The 21,808-nt window shown below is 36.1% G+C and overlaps 4 protein-coding genes across 4 annotated transcripts in view; all 4 read left to right on the top strand.

Annotated features, from left to right (window-relative positions):
• LOC144855424 (actin-related protein 2/3 complex subunit 4) overlaps positions 1-21,808 on the top strand; it is a 138,882-nt gene that overhangs the window by 30,747 nt on the left and 86,327 nt on the right. The gene's annotated exons all lie outside the window — the stretch shown is intronic.
• On the top strand, positions 1,641-7,156 carry LOC144855244 (CMP-N-acetylneuraminate-poly-alpha-2,8-sialyltransferase-like). Its single transcript, XM_078713050.1, has 7 exons — positions 1,641-1,794; positions 1,936-1,993; positions 2,231-2,353; positions 2,858-2,971; positions 4,564-5,085; positions 5,694-5,939; positions 7,068-7,156. The coding sequence occupies exons 1-7, from the start codon at positions 1,641-1,643 to the stop codon at positions 7,105-7,107; spliced, it is 1,257 nt and encodes a 418-aa protein (XP_078569176.1). The 3' UTR covers positions 7,108-7,156.
• Positions 6,902-21,494, top strand: LOC144855415 (alpha-2,8-sialyltransferase 8B-like). Its single transcript, XM_078713265.1, has 6 exons — positions 6,902-7,009; positions 8,099-8,259; positions 9,274-9,372; positions 10,031-10,543; positions 11,055-11,300; positions 21,378-21,494. The coding sequence occupies exons 2-6, from the start codon at positions 8,129-8,131 to the stop codon at positions 21,415-21,417; spliced, it is 1,029 nt and encodes a 342-aa protein (XP_078569391.1). The 5' UTR covers positions 6,902-7,009; positions 8,099-8,128; the 3' UTR covers positions 21,418-21,494.
• On the top strand, positions 13,283-16,419 carry LOC144855946 (CMP-N-acetylneuraminate-poly-alpha-2,8-sialyltransferase-like). Its single transcript, XM_078713908.1, has 4 exons — positions 13,283-13,408; positions 13,495-13,584; positions 15,124-15,645; positions 16,103-16,419. The coding sequence occupies exons 1-4, from the start codon at positions 13,284-13,286 to the stop codon at positions 16,395-16,397; spliced, it is 1,032 nt and encodes a 343-aa protein (XP_078570034.1). The 5' UTR covers position 13,283; the 3' UTR covers positions 16,398-16,419.

Below are 21,808 nucleotides of genomic sequence, written 5' to 3'. Positions count from 1 at the left end.
ATGTATTGTATCCTAAAATCTTCTAAATGAAGGAGTTTTTTAATTAATTTGAAATGAATCAATTGGGTGAATGTTTGTACGGGCGTGTCAGTTTGTTATATAACCAAGGAAAGCGTGTGTCAACCGTAATCTTAGTACGGAAATTATAACATAACATTTTTTGTCAAAGAAGCGAAGGTGACGAGATGGAACATATTGAGGAACAAGTTGGGTGATATAAGACAGACAAGCGTTTACATTTATAACAATGTTGCCATTTACTGTTAACATTCATTCAGTCTATTTTAAACTAGGCTAATTTGTAGGCGCGAACGAAAAGCGTCAGCTTATACGCATGCGTATTAATGTTTCCATCTAAGTCCCTCTCTGCGAGGAATTCTAGTTTCTTGAGTTTTCGCTTGAGCGAAATTAGTAGTTCGAATTGTTTCTACTTTTTGCGAAGAAAAAACTTGTACAACCAATCAAGGCTCATGAAATGAGCTATGACGCGTTCATGAACACTCATCCGAATCGAACAGATCAGCAGACACGCGATGAACATGAAAATCGCAGCTATTCGCTCTTGTTTTATTTTATTTTAGTGGAAAGGGAACTCTACAGCTCACTATGTCGGTCGGTTGGTAAACAGTAACTCAATAAGTATGGCCTTATTCTTCGAACAATTGCTTTTAAGAGCCATTGTATTTTGATAGATGCACTAGAGGTGAAATCGTGGACCTATAAATTAGGTCCATGGTAAAATGATCTAACATAAAAGATTATCCATCGTTTTTAAAAAAATTGTTTAAATTCTTCCGGTCAGGCACGAGGTCATATTTGTGGAGAATCCAAGACCAGTTGGAGAAAATTCTGCTCATTTTTCTGCAAAAGAAAGAAAATCAAAGTATTTATGAGGCCTATTTATTTTTAGTCGCGTGCAACTACAGCTCACTATGTCGGTCGGTTGGTCGGTAAACACTAACTTGAGCATGCGACTTCAGGCATGTATATGGCCTTGTTATAATATGTATTTCAATTGCAAAGTCGACTATATCTTGGCTACCTTTTGTATTGATTAATTGTTTGACATATTCTGAGCGGAGTCGTCCATGGGGCGAGTTGTTCCTGGTTGAATCGTCCCGCTAGCATTCTTTTTCCCTATTAGGTTAAGGCAGAAACTATAGAGGGCGTGCATATATCATGAATATTCATGATGCATGCGTGAGCTCATGACGTCTTACTTGTAAAAACACACTCTGGAAGATTCGCTTTATACCTAGGGCCTTTATTTACAATGTTATGTAATACATAGAAGCGGCCTGAAGTACATATTAAATACAAAAATTATATGAAAAATGAATTGTTGCTTTTTTAATGCACAAAAAAGTAAATTTGACATATTTTCAATTAAAGTAATATTTCTATATTCATATCAATTGCTTTACCACATTTTTACGAACGTAATTATGATCGACTCAACATAGAAATAAAGAAAAGAGAGGCAATAACCGAGTAATTTACTCTTTGCCTCGTTATAAAAAAAACACTCAGGTTAATTGTATAGATCTTGGACTGGCTAAATAAAGATCAATATAATACTGTACTGCCTTTGTTTAGTAATTCACACACCCCTCTACCCACACCAACATTGACATATAACAATGGTAATCCATTGTTTGTCCAAACTTTGCCTAATTATTGTGAACACATTTCCTATAGCTTTCACATCGCCTTTCCAATCTATTGTTGTGATGAGCCAATCACCTAGATCACTTAAGATTGTTGTCAAAAACAAGTTCAACCACTTTGAGAACGGTTGATTTAAGTTAAGGCTGTGCCTGTTTAAAACTACATGAGTTTTCCTGAAATAATTAATTATGTTTAGACAACTTGCAGTTAGATTTCTTCTATTCTTCTTCGTACTTTTAACAGTCATTACCTTATTGTATTCGCCAGAATACATTTTTAAAGACACATTACGCAAACAGCATTACCCAAGGTTCGCTGTTGCAAGGTTAGTAGATTCTTCTCTTTTTCTACAGTGAACCTATTAAGGGGACACCTTCGGATCCAACAAGGTCCCCTCGATAAGTGTATCTCCTGAATAGGAGTTGGTTAGTGTCTTATATTGAGGAGAGCCCCTTTATTATAGAGATGTCCCCTTTTAATAGGAATAAGCTTAGTGTCATGTTGTTAGATTGCTTTGGTCTGTATATCGCCGTCACTACATTTTCTTTTTGATTATTAATAGGGAATACAATCAAGATTTGGATCAACAATTGTCTACAACCGTTGAGCCGCATAAAACCATGAAGGAATTAGTTGAAACTGAACTTAATAAAACCATTGACTTAGTCAAGGTATTTGACTTAAGGTAAGCTGTAATTTATTGGTAAAGATGAAAGGTAGAGATAAATTCAAACAAACCTGGAGAGAGTGAACAACCACGTTTACCACTTGTCTGAGCAATTTCTATTCGCTGGTGAGTTCTGATTGATTTGCCCTTCAAGAAAATATGTGGAAATACGCATGCGCATAAAAGTAGAAGACATTCTCTATACCAGTTATTTTTCAATTTTCCTTCTACGGAACTATGGACGCCTCATCAAAAGGTTTATGCCACTGTTTCTAAAATGAATGCCAATAAAATACTGAACTGACCAATAGTTCCTAATAGGAAAGGATATACTAGAAGTGCCTTTCATCGTCTTAATTGTGAATCATCGTCGGCCGCAAAATTGATCATCCAAAAGTATAACATTTAGGATGGTATTTACTATGCATACCGTGTACAGTACCACCAGACCTATTTAGCAAAGCGGGTCTGATACTGTGTTAAAAACCAGGTTATTGCTTTTGATAATTATTAATTATGTAGCAAAGTGTTTTTAATGTATCGCATCCATAACGCTAACATCACACTTGGTCCGTTTGACGGAACGGAAGACGATGCCGTTCTGATATTAAACGACAAGGTATCGTCTTCCGTTCCGTAAAGCGAAAAAAAAAGCCATATACATGGCTGCAGTCGCGTGCTGAAATTTGAGCAACAGATCTTGTAATTAATACTGAAATATTGAAATTTAAACTGTTTGGTGCTCCAGAATTGCCGTGTTGTAAGTATATCCAATGAGATAGAGTTCATGTATTGTAAACCAGTAAAATAACTTTCGTGTCAAGACAGTTTCGTCAAGCTGTCATCTAGACTTTGTCAGCTCTTTTCCAGCCACTGGATGGTTTTGATGTATAGTCTAGAAGACCAGAGGTTCGTAAATATGCACCAACTAATTACTAAATCGAAACCAGATGAAAACGTGTTTACAGTATATCCAAACAATTTCTTTCATGCGAGTTAGTTGTGTATTCCTGGATAGTAAATACAATAGTGATACTAGAATAAAATTGTTGATGTAATTTATTTAGCTGAAAGTAAATTGTAACGATTAGATAACAAAATAACATCACTGATATGGAACGCCTCCTCTGCCTTCAGTTCACATTTATCATGCAGTACACACCAATCGTCATGCAGTACACACCAATGGTCATGCAGTACACACCAATCGTCATGCAGTACACACCAATCGTCATGCAGTACACACCAAACATCATGCAGTACACACCAATCGTCATGCAGTACACACCAATCGTCATGCAGTACACACCAATCGTCATGCAGTACACACCAATGGTCATGCAGTACACACCAATTGTCATGCAGTACACACCAATCGTCGTTCACATTTATCATGCAGTACACACCAATCGTCATGCAGTACACACCAATCGTCATGCAGTACACACCAAACATCATGCAGTACACATCAATTGTCATGCAGTACACACCAATCGTCATGCAGTCAAATATTGCGTAATTTATACCGCCACCTATCGACAACATCGAATATCACGTGAGGTTTATTAGACGGCTGTAAAACTAAGACTATTTAAACTTCTTTTATGGAATTTAATAATTGCAATGGCCTCCTAGCCACGCCTGTGTCTCGCATAATAAATTATTGTATATATAAAAAAACAGAGCATTCACAGAGATGTGTAGCGGTTAAAATAAGTACAGTATGTCAAACAAAAGAAATCGATGGCCTAGTTTTACAGCCGTCTAATAAACGTCACGTGATATTCGATTTTGTCGATAGGTGGCGGTATAAATTACGCAATATTTCACTGCATGACGATTGGTGTGTACTGCATGACCATTGCTGTGTACTGCATGATGTTTGGTGTGTACTGCATGACGATTGGTGTGTACTGCATGATGTTTGGTGTGTACTGCATGACGATTGGTGTGTACTGCATGACGATTGGTGTGTACTGCATGACCATTGGTGTGTACTGCATGACCATTGGTGTGTACTGCATGACGATTGGTGTGTACTGCATGATAAATGTGAACGACGATTGGTGTGTACTGCATGACCATTGGTGTGTACTGCATCACCATTGGTGTGTACTGCATGACCATTGGTGTGTACTGCATGACGATTGGTGTGTACTGCATGACCTTTGTGAACTGAAGGCAGAGGAGGCGTTCCATACACTGAATCCTATTCATTTCATTCACAGGAATAAAGCAAAAGAATTCAAGTCGAGTGTGTTAATACCTTTTCATCAGCACACCAATTTTACGAGCCTGGCGCAATTTAGGAAAGCTACTCATTTTGGCAAGTACGTTCGAAGAACAGGAAGGAAAATTTCTCGGCATCGCACATGCGCAGTGGTCGGTAATGGCGGAATTCTTCTGAACAGTGGATGTGGATCTGAAATTGACGCTCATGACTTTGTGATGAGATCAAACATGGCTCCTATAAAAGAATTTGTAAATGATGTTGGAAACAAAACGAATATAATGTCTGTGAATATGGAATCCAGTGGACTTTTACTACAATGCATTAGGAAAGAGGATGATCGCTGTTATCCAAAATATCATTTGAACAGATTACGAGATTTTAAAAATGTTATTCTTTGGTTTGCTAAGAGAGATAGCCCACAGACTGATACACATTTTAAGCTTCTTCAATTTTTTCGCAAAAACGTGAATGTTTCAATCGCTTATCCGTTTACAAAGTTGGCGAACACTTTAAAAATGTAAGATGTGCTGTTTTCTTTAGAACATTGATGATGGGGTTTGCATAGTGCCATACCATCAGTAGGGTGGTGCCTTTATAGGACATCAATATACATATAGGGACCCACCACGGAATAAAAAATGCAATGCTTTTACCTGTAGATAATTTTTCCATTTCTGACTTGTTTATGTGACTCAAAAGTGCTTAAAAACAAATGCAGGTATACTTCCATTTCATGAACATATAGGCCGGTGGTGGATCCTACGTTTCGGAAAAAAAAAGGGGGGGAGTGGGGCGACAGGACTTAAAAATGTTAACAAGTGCTGAACCTATAACCCACCTTTTGCATTGTAATTTTGAAATTGATTTGATTGATTTTGCTAGCATGGTAGATTTTCATAAAAACCCTTATTTTCAACTGCACAATACGTCTTTTTCACTGAAAAGTGTTTTTAGCTCGCCGTGCAGAAATGGAGTTGTGCGTATTGAACATTCATACGTTCTCATTACTTGCACATTGCTTGCGTCACAAATAGTAGTTGGAAATTAATACGCATGCGCATTAGTCAAGGTATGAAAACCTTACCTAATGTACGATATAAATCTTTTTTTCTTTCTTTTTATCAGATTCTGGAACATGAAAAAGCGCCCTTCATCCGGCCTGTTTTTGTACACCGCAGCTGTGCAGTTTTGCGATATGATATCACTGTATGGATTTTATCCTTTCAGCATTGCACCTGATGGAAGAAACCTTACATATCACTATGAAGGAATAACGAAAACTGAATTTAACAATTCCCATGATATGCCGAGTGAATATAAGAAACTTGTAAAGATGAACGACGAAGGATACCTTAGAATGGTTACGAATAAGTGCGTGCTTTAACGTAAATCATTTAAACAAAATTGAGAAGCAGGATGTTCACGTGTATCTCACGAGTGTAATCCTATGGGCTTTTCCAGTAGACTTACATTTAGGCAGCCCCCCTCCCCCCCCCCCCCCCCCTCCCCTCGAACATCTAAAGAAACTCAAACATGTTGTAATTACTAAATACTATAAATAATGATGATTATGATTATGATGATGATGATGATGATGATGATGATGATGATTAACGCACCCGGCGACCAGCATGCTTCAAAATAATCGCAATAGTTTACAGTTTTTTGGTGGTAATCCGACTTAATTAAATGATTAATTTAAAACTGAGTAAATCAATATAAAATAAGGCTTTGAAAACGTTTGGGCGTTAATTATACAGTAGGGTTTTTATTCGTGGGCTTTTTACTCGAGGGAGGTGTTTCTTCGAGTGGCGTTTATTATTTGTTTGAGAAACACAACGTACTCATTCAATATGAAAACAATTACTATACAGAACCATTGTTTACTTACTGCCTCTAGCAATTTTCTATTGTATTAATGGCTGAAGAATACAAAGACCAACAATGCTGCGATGAATAATACGCTCTTTTTTTATGTCTGTGTACTGTACCGTATATGCATCATGCAAGACTAGTAAATGCTTCAACTGATTTTCTTATTTGAGTTGTTGTAGTGTATTGTAAAACGCAATAATTACCATACCACTGGTAAGTCACGTTCTTTATAAAGCTACAGTTACGATTGCGTGACATAATCTTGCTGAATACAGGAGTTGTCAAGAGTTCATCTGACCCGGTGACCTCTAATACGATCTCAGCTTAGAATAGCCAAGTGGATCGTAAGTAAGTTTCTTCGAGGTTTTTTTGTTTGAGGAACAATATGAAAACAAAAGAATTACAATGGACCAACAATGCTGCGATGAATAATACGCTCTTTTTTTATGTCTGTGTACTGTACCGTATATGCATCATGCAAGACTAGTAAATGCTTCAACTGATTTTCTTATTTGAGTTGTTGTACTGTATTGTGAAACGCAATAACATATCTTTAAATATCACTGGTAAGTAATGTTCTTCTTTATAAAGCTACAGTTTTTGTTTTTTTTTTTTTAAATTCAGTTCACAACCAACAGCGATAATACCGCCACTAACAGGTTGAATCAAACAACAAACAAGTTACACTTCACGAAACGAAATAATATACACGATTGGACTAGTGTGAATGCAGCTTTAGGATGTTGATACGTTGTTCTCTTTTCTGTAAACATTATTGTATTATTCTGTAAATATCCAGTTTAACGGAACTAGATAGTGAGTGGGGTGAGCAGTAGTAGACAGATTACTGTAATAATAGGCAGTCGTGTCATTTTGGTTGGTGATGATCGTGGTAGGCCTACGCCATGGCTGAATTATTCAAAATTGTTGAATAATGAACGGTCATGTTAGAAGTTATCCTATGTAATGCCAGCGTATCGGCTGCACACTGTGCTTTCTTAAACAGAGGTACCGGTATTAGGTAAAATCACTTTGCAATGTGCTCTCCAAAAAATCATTCATATAGTTACATTTTTGGCAAATATAGATGATGTTGTTCAAAGAATAATTGGTTATAATATAAAATACTTACTATCTAAAGGACAATTTTGTTCTATTTGAATGGCCGAGAACTTGAGGTTCCATGTTTTTTTAGGTTGGCTGGCGAACGAGTCTTCTTGGATAAAGACTATTAACCTGGAAGGTCCAGGATGCTCGTGTGAGTTTCAATGAACCTTGTCCGGGTGGTAATTGTCCAGGGGCTAGTTGTCCGGATACGAGCGTAGTAGGTTACTCTGGTGTAGACCTACTAATTCACATAATCGCTGTTGAATTGGCAGCACGTACAGGACGTGGCCCTTAGTGAAACGGCATGTAGTTGAAAGGATCAAATATCCACAGTGTCGTGAAATGGCGATACAAATTGAAATTAATATTGTTAAAATTATACAGGCTTAGGCCTATAGTCTTTCTCTCCTATGGCAATCGCTGTCGAGAAATATGTCTTGTATATTGATAAACTGTTATTAGCTATTCAGTATTTACTTTAATATTTATATTATATACTTTACTATAATATATTGTTCTATAAAAGCTTTCATGATTTTATTATTTAGGCCTGTATTGGAATTTGAAAACCATTGATAATGGTTAAACAAAAGACGATTACCCTGTTTACGTTTCTAATAAGCTTCTCTGTACTGGTAACTGCATTCGCTCTATTATGGTCGTCAAAATACAATGGCAACATATACATAAGCAGACAGTATAATCAAAGGTTAGTAGAAACATATGTTAGTCACTGGCTTAAAATTGAACAACGTATCTGTACCTAAATATTATAAACTCTACTTTACCAATCTGATTATTCCAAATATATGATTTTTTATGGTTAATTTTATGATTTAATCACATATTCCATGTCCCAACAGGTCTTTGCTATACATTATGTGCTCTTATCTTATTCATTCCGAAAATATACGCCTTAAATCTGGGTTTAAAAGGTTTTCCTGAAGCACCATTGGTTTGGAACAACTTAATTACAATAGAACTTGCAGTAGATATTGTCCCTAGTGCTAATTTGCACTTAGTTGCAATAGAGATGGTTCCTAATGTTAACCGTGCACGTAGTTGCTGTAGAGATGGTCCCTATTGTTAATTGTGTATTTAGTTGCAGTAGAGATGGCCCCTAGTGTTAACTGTGAACTTATTTGCAGTAGAGATGGTCCCTATTGTTAATTATGAACTTAGTTGCGGTAGAGATGGTCCCTATTGTTAATTATGAACAATAGTTGCGGTAGAGATGGTCCCTATTGTTAATTATGAACAATAGTTGCGGTAGAGATGGTCCCTATTGTTAATTATGAACAATAGTTGCGGTAGAGATGGTCCCTATTGTTAATTATGAACAATAGTTGCGGTAGAGATGGTCCCTATTGTTAATTATGAATAATAGTTGCGGTAGAGATGGTCCTTAGTGTTGATTATTGTGAACTTAGTTGCAGTAGAGATGGTCCTTAGTGTTGATTATTGTGAACTTAGTTGCAGTAGAGATGACCCTATTGTTAATTATGAACAATAGTTGCGGTAGAGATGGTCCCTAGTGTTAATTGTGTACTTATTTGCAGTAGAGATGGTCCCTATTGTTAATTGTACACGAGATTAATTGCCGTCGATATTTAATCGTACTGTTTTTATTTAGTTTTTGACCAGAGACAATTTTTACTGCTTTTGGACATCGTGGCCTATTAGACTGTCTCTATTTAATACCGCTAATTCATGTTATTCACAGATTTCCGCAAACTGCTGAAACACCGAGGAGATCCACGAAGGAATTAGTTGAAAATGAACTTAATAAAACCATTGATTTAGTTAAGATATTCAACTTACGGTAAGTTTGAGCCCCATTGCTTTTTTAAATATTTACTTTTTTAAAAGAAATTTTCGATCATATTATGTCATTCGATTTATCATCGCAGTGCAATGGTTGTCATTTTTAGTAACCTACTGTACGTACCAAGACATGTGAATAATGGTTAAATATCACATGATTGAAGTGTCGATCTAATAGCTAATAGGTATACAATAGTGCCGTAAAATTTACATCCTAAACACTGATATGACAGTGATTAATTTACTAGTATTGGTAATCCTTGGCAACATATTGCCTAATAAAGACATAAAATAAAAGAAAATATCTAAATTGGCCTACCTTTCTAGTATAATCGAAACACACAAATATGGATATATTGTATACAATAAATAAAATCATTTTTTATTTTATTTGCAACGGTTTAAGAGACAAAGATCGAATCGTATTCATGTTTCCACTACGCATGTGTATAAGCATAAGTATAATATTATAAATGTTTATAAGAGTTGGATGGTGAGAATATTTCATGAGTTGAAAAACAAGTGACTTCTCTGTGTTTAACGAGACAGGGCCGAGTTGAAAATAGAGCAGTCATATGACACGTGATACGTAATTAACCAATCAATTTGCCAATGCAATAAGTGTGTTATTTGTGTTATTTTTATTTCATTCACAGAGCGGAAGTGAATAATCTCAAGTTAAGTTTGTTAACACCTTTTCATAAACATGGTAAATTTAAGAATCTGAGAGAATTCAGAAAAGTTACTCATTATGGCATGTATGTTGGAAAAACAAAACAAATTGTTACTCGCCATCGCACATGCGCAGTAGTCGGCAATGGCGGAATTCTTCTGAACAGTGGATGTGGCTCTGAAATTGACGCTCATGACTTTGTGATGAGATCAAACATGGCTCCTATAAAAGAATTTGTAAATGATGTTGGAAACAAAACGAACATAATGTCTGTAAATGCTGAATCCACAAGATTTCTACATTCGTACATCCAGGGGAAAAAACACGAGTTTGGTTTAGAAAGATTAAGAGAGTTCAAAGGTGCTGTTCTTTGGTTTTCTAAAGATTATACTCCACGAACTGAAAGCTACTTTGAGTTTCTTCATTTTTTTAGCAGAAACAACTTGAATGTTTCAATTGCTTATCCGCATAAGCAGTTTTATCAACATTTACAGATGTAAGATGGTTATCATTATTGTATAGTATATTGGTGTTAGGATCAACCAGTAGTAGGGTAGTCTTAATTATTGATAAACCGGTGAGCAATCAATAAAGTTAGGCCTAATATTGTTCTTGTAGCGTTGCCAAGTTAAAACTTATATTCAACGCTCTTTAACTTGCAGAAATTCTATAAAAAAGAAGGCGCCGCAAAGCCCGTTTTCTACGTCCTTATTGCGTCCTCGTGCGAACCAAGCTTCACACAAGCTGAGCGACATTTTGCTTGTGAACCAAGCTTTAAGACACGAAGGATTATTTTCTTACGACATTTTTCTCCAACCCTTGCGTTTACGTCCTTGCAATGCGTCCTAGAGTATGAACCAAGTTTTAAGACATCCAATGTTATTATTTTACGACATTTTAAGTCGAAAAGTTGCGTTTACACGTCACCCTTGCATTGGTTCCCGTGGAAACTAATCTTCCATAAACTAAAACCTAATTACTAAAAACCTTTCTTATATTTGTTTCAGGTTCTGGAACATGACAGATAAAATTTCATCCGGCCTGTATTTGTACACTGCAGCCGTGCCTTTTTGTGATATGATATCACTGTATGGATTTTATCCTTTTGGCATTGCACCTGATGGAAGAAACATTACATTTCACTATGATGGGAAATCCAAACATGCGTTTAAGAACTCACATAACATGCCGAGTGAATATAAGAAACTTGTAAAGATGAACGACGAAGGATATTTTAGAATGGTTACGAATAAGTGCGTGCTTTAACGAAAATATTTTTAACAAAAACGAAAAGTAACGTATGCGCGTGTATTTCACGAGTGCAATTCGAGTGCTAACATTGTTTAGTATGCCTAAATTTAATTGAAATTGTGTTCACAATTTGAAATGTTCAGAATTGTCACTATTAAATGCATTTATATACAAAATAAAAATTTGAAATATTTAAAAAGTTCTATTTAAAGATGTATTGTTCCCCTGAAAAAATAATTCTTAAAACAATTTTTTTTTAATATTTCATTTTAATGTAACATAATAGTTATCCACTTTGACCAAAAATTGGATCATAAAAAAATGTATTTACCTGAAAAAACTGTAATTTATAGCCAAAAATTGTCAAATTGGCTGCCAGTCAATGGGTTTTTGGTTTTATAAGTGAAAACATTATTTGTTTTCGTTTTTTTCTACTGAAGTGATTAACTTTATTAAAACTACAAAATAACATATTAAAAGACTGATTCAATTAATCTTCATTTTTCATATTTTTGGGGGATAATACATCTTTAATTGGTAGTCTCTACTATTTCTCTTTGCAAAGAGAGAATTACACAAACAAACTAAAGACAATCATGTTCAATGTTAACATGAACTCTGCCATTTGACATTTGACCATTAACTTATTAAGGCCACAAGTACCATGAAGTACAAAAAAAACGTAACGTACCATTAAATCCCTCTTTGTGTGTTTGCATGACGAGAGTTCGATAAGAATTGTCTGGATCGTAAGCTCCAATGACTTTTCACTCTTCTATGGCTTACTTTTGTCTTTATTTTGTTGTGACGTGTGGTCATTTTTGTGATTCATCACACCACAATATTTTAATACCGTACCGTTGTCAGAGTATTTATTTTGTTTTAAGTTATAAGTTTATTCTTCAAAACATTGACGGTAAGTACGCCTATTTGATGCCTTTTATAACCCTCTGTCAAAATCGGCCTATTTTGTTACGCCTTTTATTAATTTCTTTGCTCTCAGGAAACCCGTTAATTCACATTTCTAATATATAACTTAAGGGTATATTTTCAATTATTATTAAGCCTATACGCAGGCTTTGATCACGGTATGAAATACAGGTATTTTTTGTTAGATTCTATAGATATGCCTGGTGTTATGTTTTTATATTTATTTCTATGTATCTGTGATTCTTTTTAAAGTCAATCAATGTCAGCACCATAGTGTATGTTGTGTTCTTGTAGCTGTTTTCTGAAGACACATACTGTATGGCCGTCATTGACAAATACATTGTATCAGTTGACTTCACTGCTGATCTACTTGATATGCACTGTTTATTTTAATTTTAACTTTTTGATTTATATAAATTTGAGAATAAAAAGCTACGTTATTAATTAAAATATTTAAATTATTATTATTATACAATTAGATAATCGAGATTCCCGTTAGCCAGGGTGGGACCATGACGGGCTTCTCTACTTGTTCATGGCATCCCGGAGCTCATCATCCCTGAATGGGAGGGTTGGTCAACTTCCAATTGATTTTTGTTTCCACGTACATGTACCTCCATGCTCAAACAAACCATGCGCGCACAAACTGCAAACTGAACTAAGGTAGGCCTATAACACAAAATAGGCCCTATAGTCGTGGTCGTTTCAATTGTCGTCTCTTAATATCTTTCAGCAGACTTATTAATAATTGCACATGTTGAACATTTCTACAACCTGTCCCTCCATGATACTTTTGAACTATACCATGACAGCCCCAGTGGTCTAATGGTTAAGACATCTGCATATCAAGCAGAAGGTTCGACGAAGGGCGACTTTTTCTCATTCACACACATTTCCTCATCTTTATCTTTTCAAATTAATTAATCTAATTTCAGTATATCACCGGGCGGTTTAGGATTCATGTTCTGTGCCTGATGTGTTTATATATATTAATAATGTACTATTATAATAAATACCGTATTATTATGTTTATTATCTGATTTCAATAGAAAGCCATGCATAGACGTCAAAGGCTTATCTTGTTCATGTTTATAACAACCTTATCTATATTGGTTACTTCATTTTCTCTACTATCTTTATCAACACGCAGTAAAGACACAAACATACTGTATTGTCCAAGGTTAGTAAAAACATATTATTTTTAGTACCCGAGTTATATGTTTCATACTGCTTGTTAAGAAATACAATGGTATTTTTGATTCACAGATTGTTCTCAACTGTTGAGGAGCCGCTGAAGGAATTACTTGATACTGAATTTAGTAAAACCATTGATTTAACCAAAGTATTCAACTTAAGGTAAGTTTGTCCATTTGTAACCAATTGACTTCAATGATATTGATTTACCAGGTTGGTCCTGCCAACATTTGTTTATCATTATTACATATGGGATCGGATATATCAAAATATACCAATATAATATACTGTTTGTTGTTCAAAATAAAAATTAACTTATTACCATCGAGGATTGCATTGCCTTTCGGAAGGATCTGGATTGATTCGATGGTTGGGTCTCTGAAAGTGTCCCTGATGTCTGAGAAATGCAAAGTTCTGTTTGTTAGTTTTATAAAGAAAATAATGTTACCCACGATGCTTGCTTCCCATCTAGGACGCAACGCAACGACGCAAGCGCAACACCAGTGAAGCTTGTTTCCTACGCAACGTAAGGATGTAGACGCAACACAAGCGAGTTGACCAATGACAAGCGACAGTTCGAATAATCCATCGCTTGTGATTGGTCAAATCCCGTACGTTGAGTTACGTCGTTGTGTTGCGTCTTTAAGCTTGGTTCTCACTAGAACGCAACGCAAGGACGTAAACGCAACGCAAGCGTGTTAACCAATGACAAGCGGCAGTTAGAATAATCCATCGCTTGTGATTGGTCAAATCCCGTACGTTGCGTTACGTCGTTGTGTTGCGTTTCTAGTGGGAACCAAACATAGTGATCAATCAAAAGCGATGGATTACACGAACTACTTTACCGCTTGCGTTGCGTCTACGTCCCTGCGTTATGTCCGAATGACAACCAAGTTTTACATACAAGACACTATTAAATGCTGTGTTTGTTGTGGCGTACGGATTGCAAACAGCTTTCCTCGCACACCAAACGTGCAGTGCCCTTCTAACTTCATCCAATCTAACTTTCCTTGATTTCTACACAATAGGCCAAATCACTCTCTCTCTTTCCAAAGTATTTTAATAATAAGCCTTTATTCCCTAAGAAGCTCTTGTAGATTTCTCCGAATTTCAAGAAGAAGTCCTATAAATGTGTTTTTCAATGTGATCTCTTCGTAATTTTACTTTAATTTGCCTCTTCATAATCTTGGTTGTAGGCCTAAACATCTTTTTCGTGTTAAAAATTGTTTTTTTCTTCTTGCGTCGTTTAATTTTATTTTGTTGATTTGTAATATATTTTGTTAAATGTATCTTTTGCCTGAATAAATAATAATAATAATAATTTTGTCGTCGTATTAAGGTTTGAAAAAAACTTTGTTTTCTATTTACTTTCGTCGTCGTTTTACAATTTCTGTCTTTTATCAAGCAATTCCTTGGATATTGATAACTAGTCATTCTCAATTTATTGTTTTGAATGTAATCATTATTTATATTTTATCTTTATTGTATTTTAATTGTAAATTTTATAGTCAGCCTGCAATTGCCGCTTAGCATTGTTTGTTTGAAAGAAAGAATAAATAATAAAAAAATCAAATGTAAAAAAAAAATTTGTTTTACGTTATGAAAATATATAAAGAATAGGCCTAGACAAATATTATTACAACATTGTCATCAACATGGCAAAAATGCACTGATGATAATATATTTCTATTTTACTCATAGGCATAAAACGAAGGAATTCAATTCAAGTGTGTTAATACCTTTTATTCAACGTGGCAAGTATTCGAATTTGAAACAATTCAGAAAGGGTACTCATTTTTATAAATACCTACAAAAAAAAGGAAAGACAATTTCTCGGCATCGCACATGCGCAGTAGTCGGCAATGGTGGAATTCTTCTGAACAGTGGATGTGGCTCTGAAATCGACGCTCATGACTTTGTGATGAGATCAAACATGGCTCCTATAAAAGAATTTGTAAATGATGTTGGAAACAAAACGAACATAATGTCTGCCAATCAGGAGTCAATGGCATTTTTGCAAAGATGCATTACAAATAATAGTATCTGTGATCCAAGGTTTAATTTGGAAAGATTAAGAGAGTTTGAAAATGTTATTTTGTGGTTTTCTAAGGAATCTAGACCACAAACTACTAAACATTTTGAGCTTATTCATTATTTTGACACAGCAAACTTGAATGTTGCAATTGCCTATCCGTTTACACGTTTAGCGGATAATCTACAAAGGTAAGATATTACGTTGTCTGTATATTGGTGTGTGGGTAAATGTCTGACGATGATGCACAGACATTAGCAGGGTAGTAGTTTACTGATAAGGCTAGCCTACTGACAGAGTTAGGCCTATTTTTTCTCTTACTTATGATTACATTAAAAGGATGGGTGCCCATTTGTACGCACTGCGGAAAACTATGTCTAAATGCAATGCATTATAGTGATTTGAAAGGATAGGACTGACAAGTTGAGCTGAAAAACAAATGCATGTGTTTTATTTCATTAAGCGAAGGTCTAGTAGGCCTAGACCTTCTTAAGTTGGTAGTATTTGAGAGCTTGCCTGTATGCTTAAAAAATTAAGGCTTTCTTCGGTCTCCTTAAGAAAACTTGCGCCACTCAAAATTGCGATTGACATGGCCTAGAGAATTATGAAAAAGTATATCAAGTACAGTAGTTCTCAATTTTTTTTCAGATTCTGGAACATGAAAGATAAAATTTCATCCGGCCTGTATCTGTACACTGCAGCCGTGCAGTTTTGCGATATCATATCACTGTATGGATTTTATCCTTTTGGCATTGCACCTGATGGAAGAAAAATTAAAGTTCACTATGATGGGAAATCCAGATTTTCATTTAACAACTCTCATAAAATGCCAAATGAATATAAGAAACTTATCGAGATGAAGGAAGGAAAATATTTAAGAATGGTTACGAATAAATGCGTCCTTCAACGACAATTATTTAACCAAAATGGCATAATATTTTAACGCCTAACCGAATAGATTGAATAGGCCTACAGGGGCGGATCTATAAAGATTTTGAGGGGCCTTGCAAGCGAAGCAAGAACCAAGGTTGCGGTCCGCCGAGGGCTCCAGTAGAGTTCAGGGTAGGGTGGCGAAGCTTGCTAGGGTAATTTAGGTCGTTTCAATAATCAGTTTACGAGCATCTAAATCCAAGATACGTTTTAGCGGTTAAGAATTTGATTTAAAACTATAACAAAAATAGATTTTAAAAAGTAGGTTTTTAGGTCTCAATTTGAATCTATCTATTGAATTCAATATTCATCAATTGAAAATTGATAAAACAGGATGTCTTTTTTTCTACAGGGTTTTGGCTAACTAAATTGGAAATACAAATAAATAATAATAATATTTCTGCAAACATGCATTAGAATAATCTATGTGATCCAAGGTTTGATTTGGAATGATAAAAGAGAGTTTGAAAATGTCATTTTGTGGTTTTCTGAGGAATCTAGACCACCACAATCTACTAACCATTTTGAGCTTCTTTATTATTTTGGCAGAAAAAAACTATCCGTTTACACGTTTAACGGATAGTCTACAAAGGTAAGATGTTCCGTTGTCTGTATATACATTTTTGATGACGATGACGTCATTAGCATAGGTCTACATTAGCAGGGTATCAATAAGCTAGCCTACTGAAAAATAGATCAACATAGTTAATGGGCGTTCCCACCTGTTCCGTTTCGCGGAACGGAAGACGGCGCCGTTGATTTCAACGTAACGCGCCCGTTTACCGTTCCGTGAAAAACATTCACACCTGTTCTGTCACGTTTTCCGTGACCTCGCATCAAGACAACGGTGTCAAACATTATTTTCATTAAACTGGTATCCGTGGCTGATCATCATCAGATGATAATGAGGAAGATATCATTCTTTCCGCATTAATTTTATTTATTTAGCCAGAAGGGGAAAACAAGAATTCTTCAATTATTTTCGAATCACGCCTCACCAATACGGTTATCTGGTCGATTTGATTAAAGATGACACTACAAAATGGTAATACAAGATTCAGAGAGAGTATCTCTGTCCAAGAACGGCTATCCATCTCTGTTCAGTTTTATTATTAAAATTGCATTCGACCTATGCTACTGAATCTAGCTAAAAATATGTTGAACCGGAACAAAATTATAGGCAAAGTTTTTCCGGTTTTAAATGAATATATTTTCCTGACCAGATACAACAAATCAACTCTCTTTCATCCACCGCCTTTAAATGCAAATGCGCATAAATATGCAAATTAGCTATAAACCTATTTTTCACGGTATCTCCTACACCGTGATAAGTTAATGTGAAGTTGAGCTAATATTTTACACATTTTTTAGTGATCGTTCTTGATTTTTGTCTTGGTTCTATCGGTTCTGGGACACGCTCGAATGAGTAATTGAGTAATTTATTTTGACGTAACTCAACGTCCTGGAAACATACTTAACATTATGGAATAGGCCAACAAGGGCGAATGTAGAAAACATTTTTGGGCGGCCGTTCTTCTCAAATATACTTTTCCAGAACATTCTTGTATTATGATGCACTCTCAAACCACACGTGGTTTTTTAACTTGTCTAGACTCCGTGCGAAGACAAAGATCAAGCAAGTTTGTGTGCATGAACTCCTGTATGCGAATGATGCTGGCATTGCTGCCCACTTCCTGTCTGAATTACAGGAATCTTGCAGTTCCTGACCTTTCTGAAGGCCTGCTCAGATTTTGGAATGTTGATCAACATCGGCAAAACAATAATCCTGGCTCAGGGCGCAGATGAAGAACCACCTAACATTTTTATTTTATGGTAAACCCTTAGAAGTTGTAAATTCACCTATCTCGGTTCTGCAGTAAGTGACACTAACTCACTAGATGTTGAGCTTTATACACGAATTGGAAAAGCAGCAACCACTTTTGGAAGACTTTGTGCTTGTGTATGGAACAACCATAACCTTAACACCAAGTTGAAAACGCATTGCATGTGTGCTAAGTGTCCTGTTATATTGCTCGGAGTCCTGGACCACGTATTGTCATCAGGAGAAAAGATTAAACTCTTTTCACTTTCGCTGTCTGCGCTCAATCTTAGGTGTTCCTATTTATTTATTAAGCGTGATCTTTTTTCTTTTAAAATTCCCACTGGTTCTTGGGAAACTCTCGCCTCGAACCGAACCTTCTGGCGTTCTAAATTGAAAACTGGTCAACAAATATCTGCCAATGCATATGTTGCTGAATATGAAAGGCTTCATAGTATTCGTTGTATAACAACAAATTAACAAATAAATAAACTCAACAGAACTCATCCGTAGCAGAGAAGTACAGCTTAGTTAAATATTGTGGGCCAACTACCCCGCGTTGTCGAACAGTTACTTCAGTCATTGTGTTTTGGCCTAGAGTTGTAACCATTTTGACAACTCTCTTGTCACGCCATGCTAGGCAAAGAAAATCATCTTTGTGGCGTGCAATGTCGCCACCAACAGGCAAATTGACAGGCGAAGCATTGTGAATAGGAGGTGGTTCACCCCTGTTATTACGCAAGCCCGTAGCCAGGGGGGTTCGTAGGGTTCGAACGAAACCCCCTTTTCCTGAAGTGCCCTTTCAAACCAGACTAGCCTATGCATAGGCCTAGCCCATATGATGATTTTTTGCCTTTTCTGTAGTATAGCCAGCAGGCAAATTTTACTTTTATTACTAATATAGCAAGATCGTATCATAAAATAGATAGGCCCTAGTAATTCCGCCGTTTCCATCGTATTTTCAATTTTCAAATTTATTTTACAAAGAAAATTCGTGATTTTACATCATTTGCCATCTCTGACTAGGCCTATTATATATAATATGCCCCGCAGAATAAGTTAGTTCATTTTAGTTACACTGCGCATGTGTTGCCTTGGTAGGGACGTTCGCCACGTGTGGTGGTGTGTTGAGTGTTATGGTTTAATTCTAGGCCTGCTTACATAAGGAGTTCTAATTAACAACTCCTTGCTTAATTACTTGATCCTTCTTGCGCAGGTCTCCTCTTTGTGACCATCATTTAATAGTAGACCTAAATAATGTGTAATAATTGGAGGGAGAGATTCTTCACTTTTGTCTTTTATGATTATTTTCCCCGAAAAATGTCAACCATTTTGGTTACTAAAATACAGTGGAAAAACATGTGCTGTCATCCTTCCAGCTTTCTAGTATAGCCAGCATCGCGCGTGTGACAGCCCTTTGTAAACACAGCCAATTGACAATCAAATAACTTTTTTAAGGCACAATATTAACTTTAAAATGATACTTTGTAACTTTTATAATTGTAATTATTTATATAATTATAATATTTTGTTGACTATTGCTTGTTAGATTTATGTTAGTGAAATACAGGTAAATAACTCCACCTTTTTCTGTCCGATTTTTTAGGCCTAGCCTAGCCCATGGGACCTACTTACTCTAGCTAGTTAGGCTAAGCCTAGGCCTAACATAGTAGGCTAGCCCAGCCGGGTCAAGTATACCTAGTTGGCCAATGACTTCCAGCCAAGTTATTAGGCCATGGCCTTATTTCTTGTTTTGTACGACTGTAGTACGTTTTGTACGACTGTTGGACTGTATCCTGGATTGGGGTCATTATTTCCTCGAAAACACAAGGAGAGCAATTTAGTGCTCTTCTGCCTTTTCCTTACGTGATAGGACTGAAACATGCAAGCTTGTCATGATGTCGGACAGCAACAGTTGGCTTTGGTGCGGTGTACAGTATCAGGCATATTTTCTACCAAACATAGCCTGATATTTTCAAAATATAAAACTAATTTCCAAGCATCTAGCGCTCTATCTTTTCCAATTTTTCTTACCTCAGCCCCAACCATGGTGGGGCCAATGTCCTGGGCCAGGAATCTCTTAGGGGATGGGGGTACTCTTGTGGCTGGTGACCAACAGCATTGGTGTTTTGATATACGTTTGATATTAAATCTTAAAAGGCAGTCAATGGGTGGGAAAGGTTACACCGGAGGGTAATTCCCATAAAGGGGAGAAGTGCCCTTTTTTGGGAAAAAAAGAACCCCCCTGTAAAAATCCTGGCTACGGGATTGTTACGTGGTGTGCCACATACATGCGTACCTATATCAAGTAAACGTTTAATAAGTCTTACAGAATTATAGACATTGTCCATGAACAACTTGTGGCCCTTATTTGCAAGGTTGCCTAACAGCCCTTCAACGGTAACTTCCAACCTATATCACCAACAACACAGTATGTCTTCAAAGACCAGCAATAACTAGAATCTGTCTGGATGTACGATTTTATCCCATATTTCACTGGTTTCTGAGGGTTGTATACTTTGAAACCAAGTCGCCCACGCCATGAAAGCATTCCCTCGTCAATTGATATTTGAAATCCAGTGTTGTACAGCTCTCTGAATTTTGGCAAAAGGTGGTCAAGTACAGGTCTGACTTTGAAAAGGACGCTGTGCGTTGTCGTTGAAATGCAAGTAGGCTAGTATCATCTCGAAACGATTGCGTGACATAATCTTGCTGAATTCAGGAGTTGTCAAGAGTTCATCTGACCCGGTGACCTCTAATACGATCTCAGCTTAGAATAGCCAAGTGGATCGTAAGTAAGTTTCTTCGAGGTTTTTTTGTTTGAGGACCACAGCGTACTTAAATAAACACTTACTCAATATGAAAAACAAAATTACTATACAGAATCATTGTTTACATCTACTGCCCTTAGCAATGTTTCTATTGTAAAAAAGTTTTTGTTATTAATGGCTGAAGAATTACAATGGACCAACAATGCTGCGATGAATAATACGCTCTTTTCCGTGTACTGTACCGTATATGCATCATGCAAGACTAGTAAATGCTTCAACTGATTTTCTTATTTGAGTTGTTGTACTGTATTGTAAAACGCAATAACATATCTTTAAATATCACTGGTAAGTAATGTTTTTCTTTATAAAGCTACAGTTGTTGTTGTTTTTTTTTAAAATTTAGTTCACAACCAACAGCGATAATACCGCCACTAACAGGTTGAATCAAACAACAAACAAGTTACACTTCACGAAACGAAATAATATACACGATTGAACTCGTGTGAATGCAGCTTTAGGATGTTGTTACGTTGTTCTCTTTTCTGTAAACATTATTACATTTTCCAAGATTTGCCTTTCTAGTTTAGTTCTGAATAGTTCTTTATTGCGACGGGAGTAGCTACGCGGTAACTCTTTGTTGTGTTCATGTTTTGTTGGAATTTTAACCGATTTATTTATGCAAAAGATAGGACAGTGGTCTGAAATATCCATGTAGGCCTAAATTATTCCTGATTCTATCTGATGATATTGCTGTGAATTCGTAAGAATATTGTCGATTATTGAAGCTGTGTTTGCTGTTACACGCGTTGGCTTGTTTATGATAGGGATAACAAA

Source organism: Antedon bifida, chromosome 11 (assembly GCF_963402885.1).
Source record: "Antedon bifida chromosome 11, ecAntBifi1.1, whole genome shotgun sequence".
Classification (NCBI taxonomy): Eukaryota; Metazoa; Echinodermata; class Crinoidea; order Comatulida; family Antedonidae; genus Antedon; species Antedon bifida.
The sequence above is the reverse complement of the archived record's forward strand: the minus strand, read 5'-3'. Positions and strand labels throughout refer to the sequence as shown.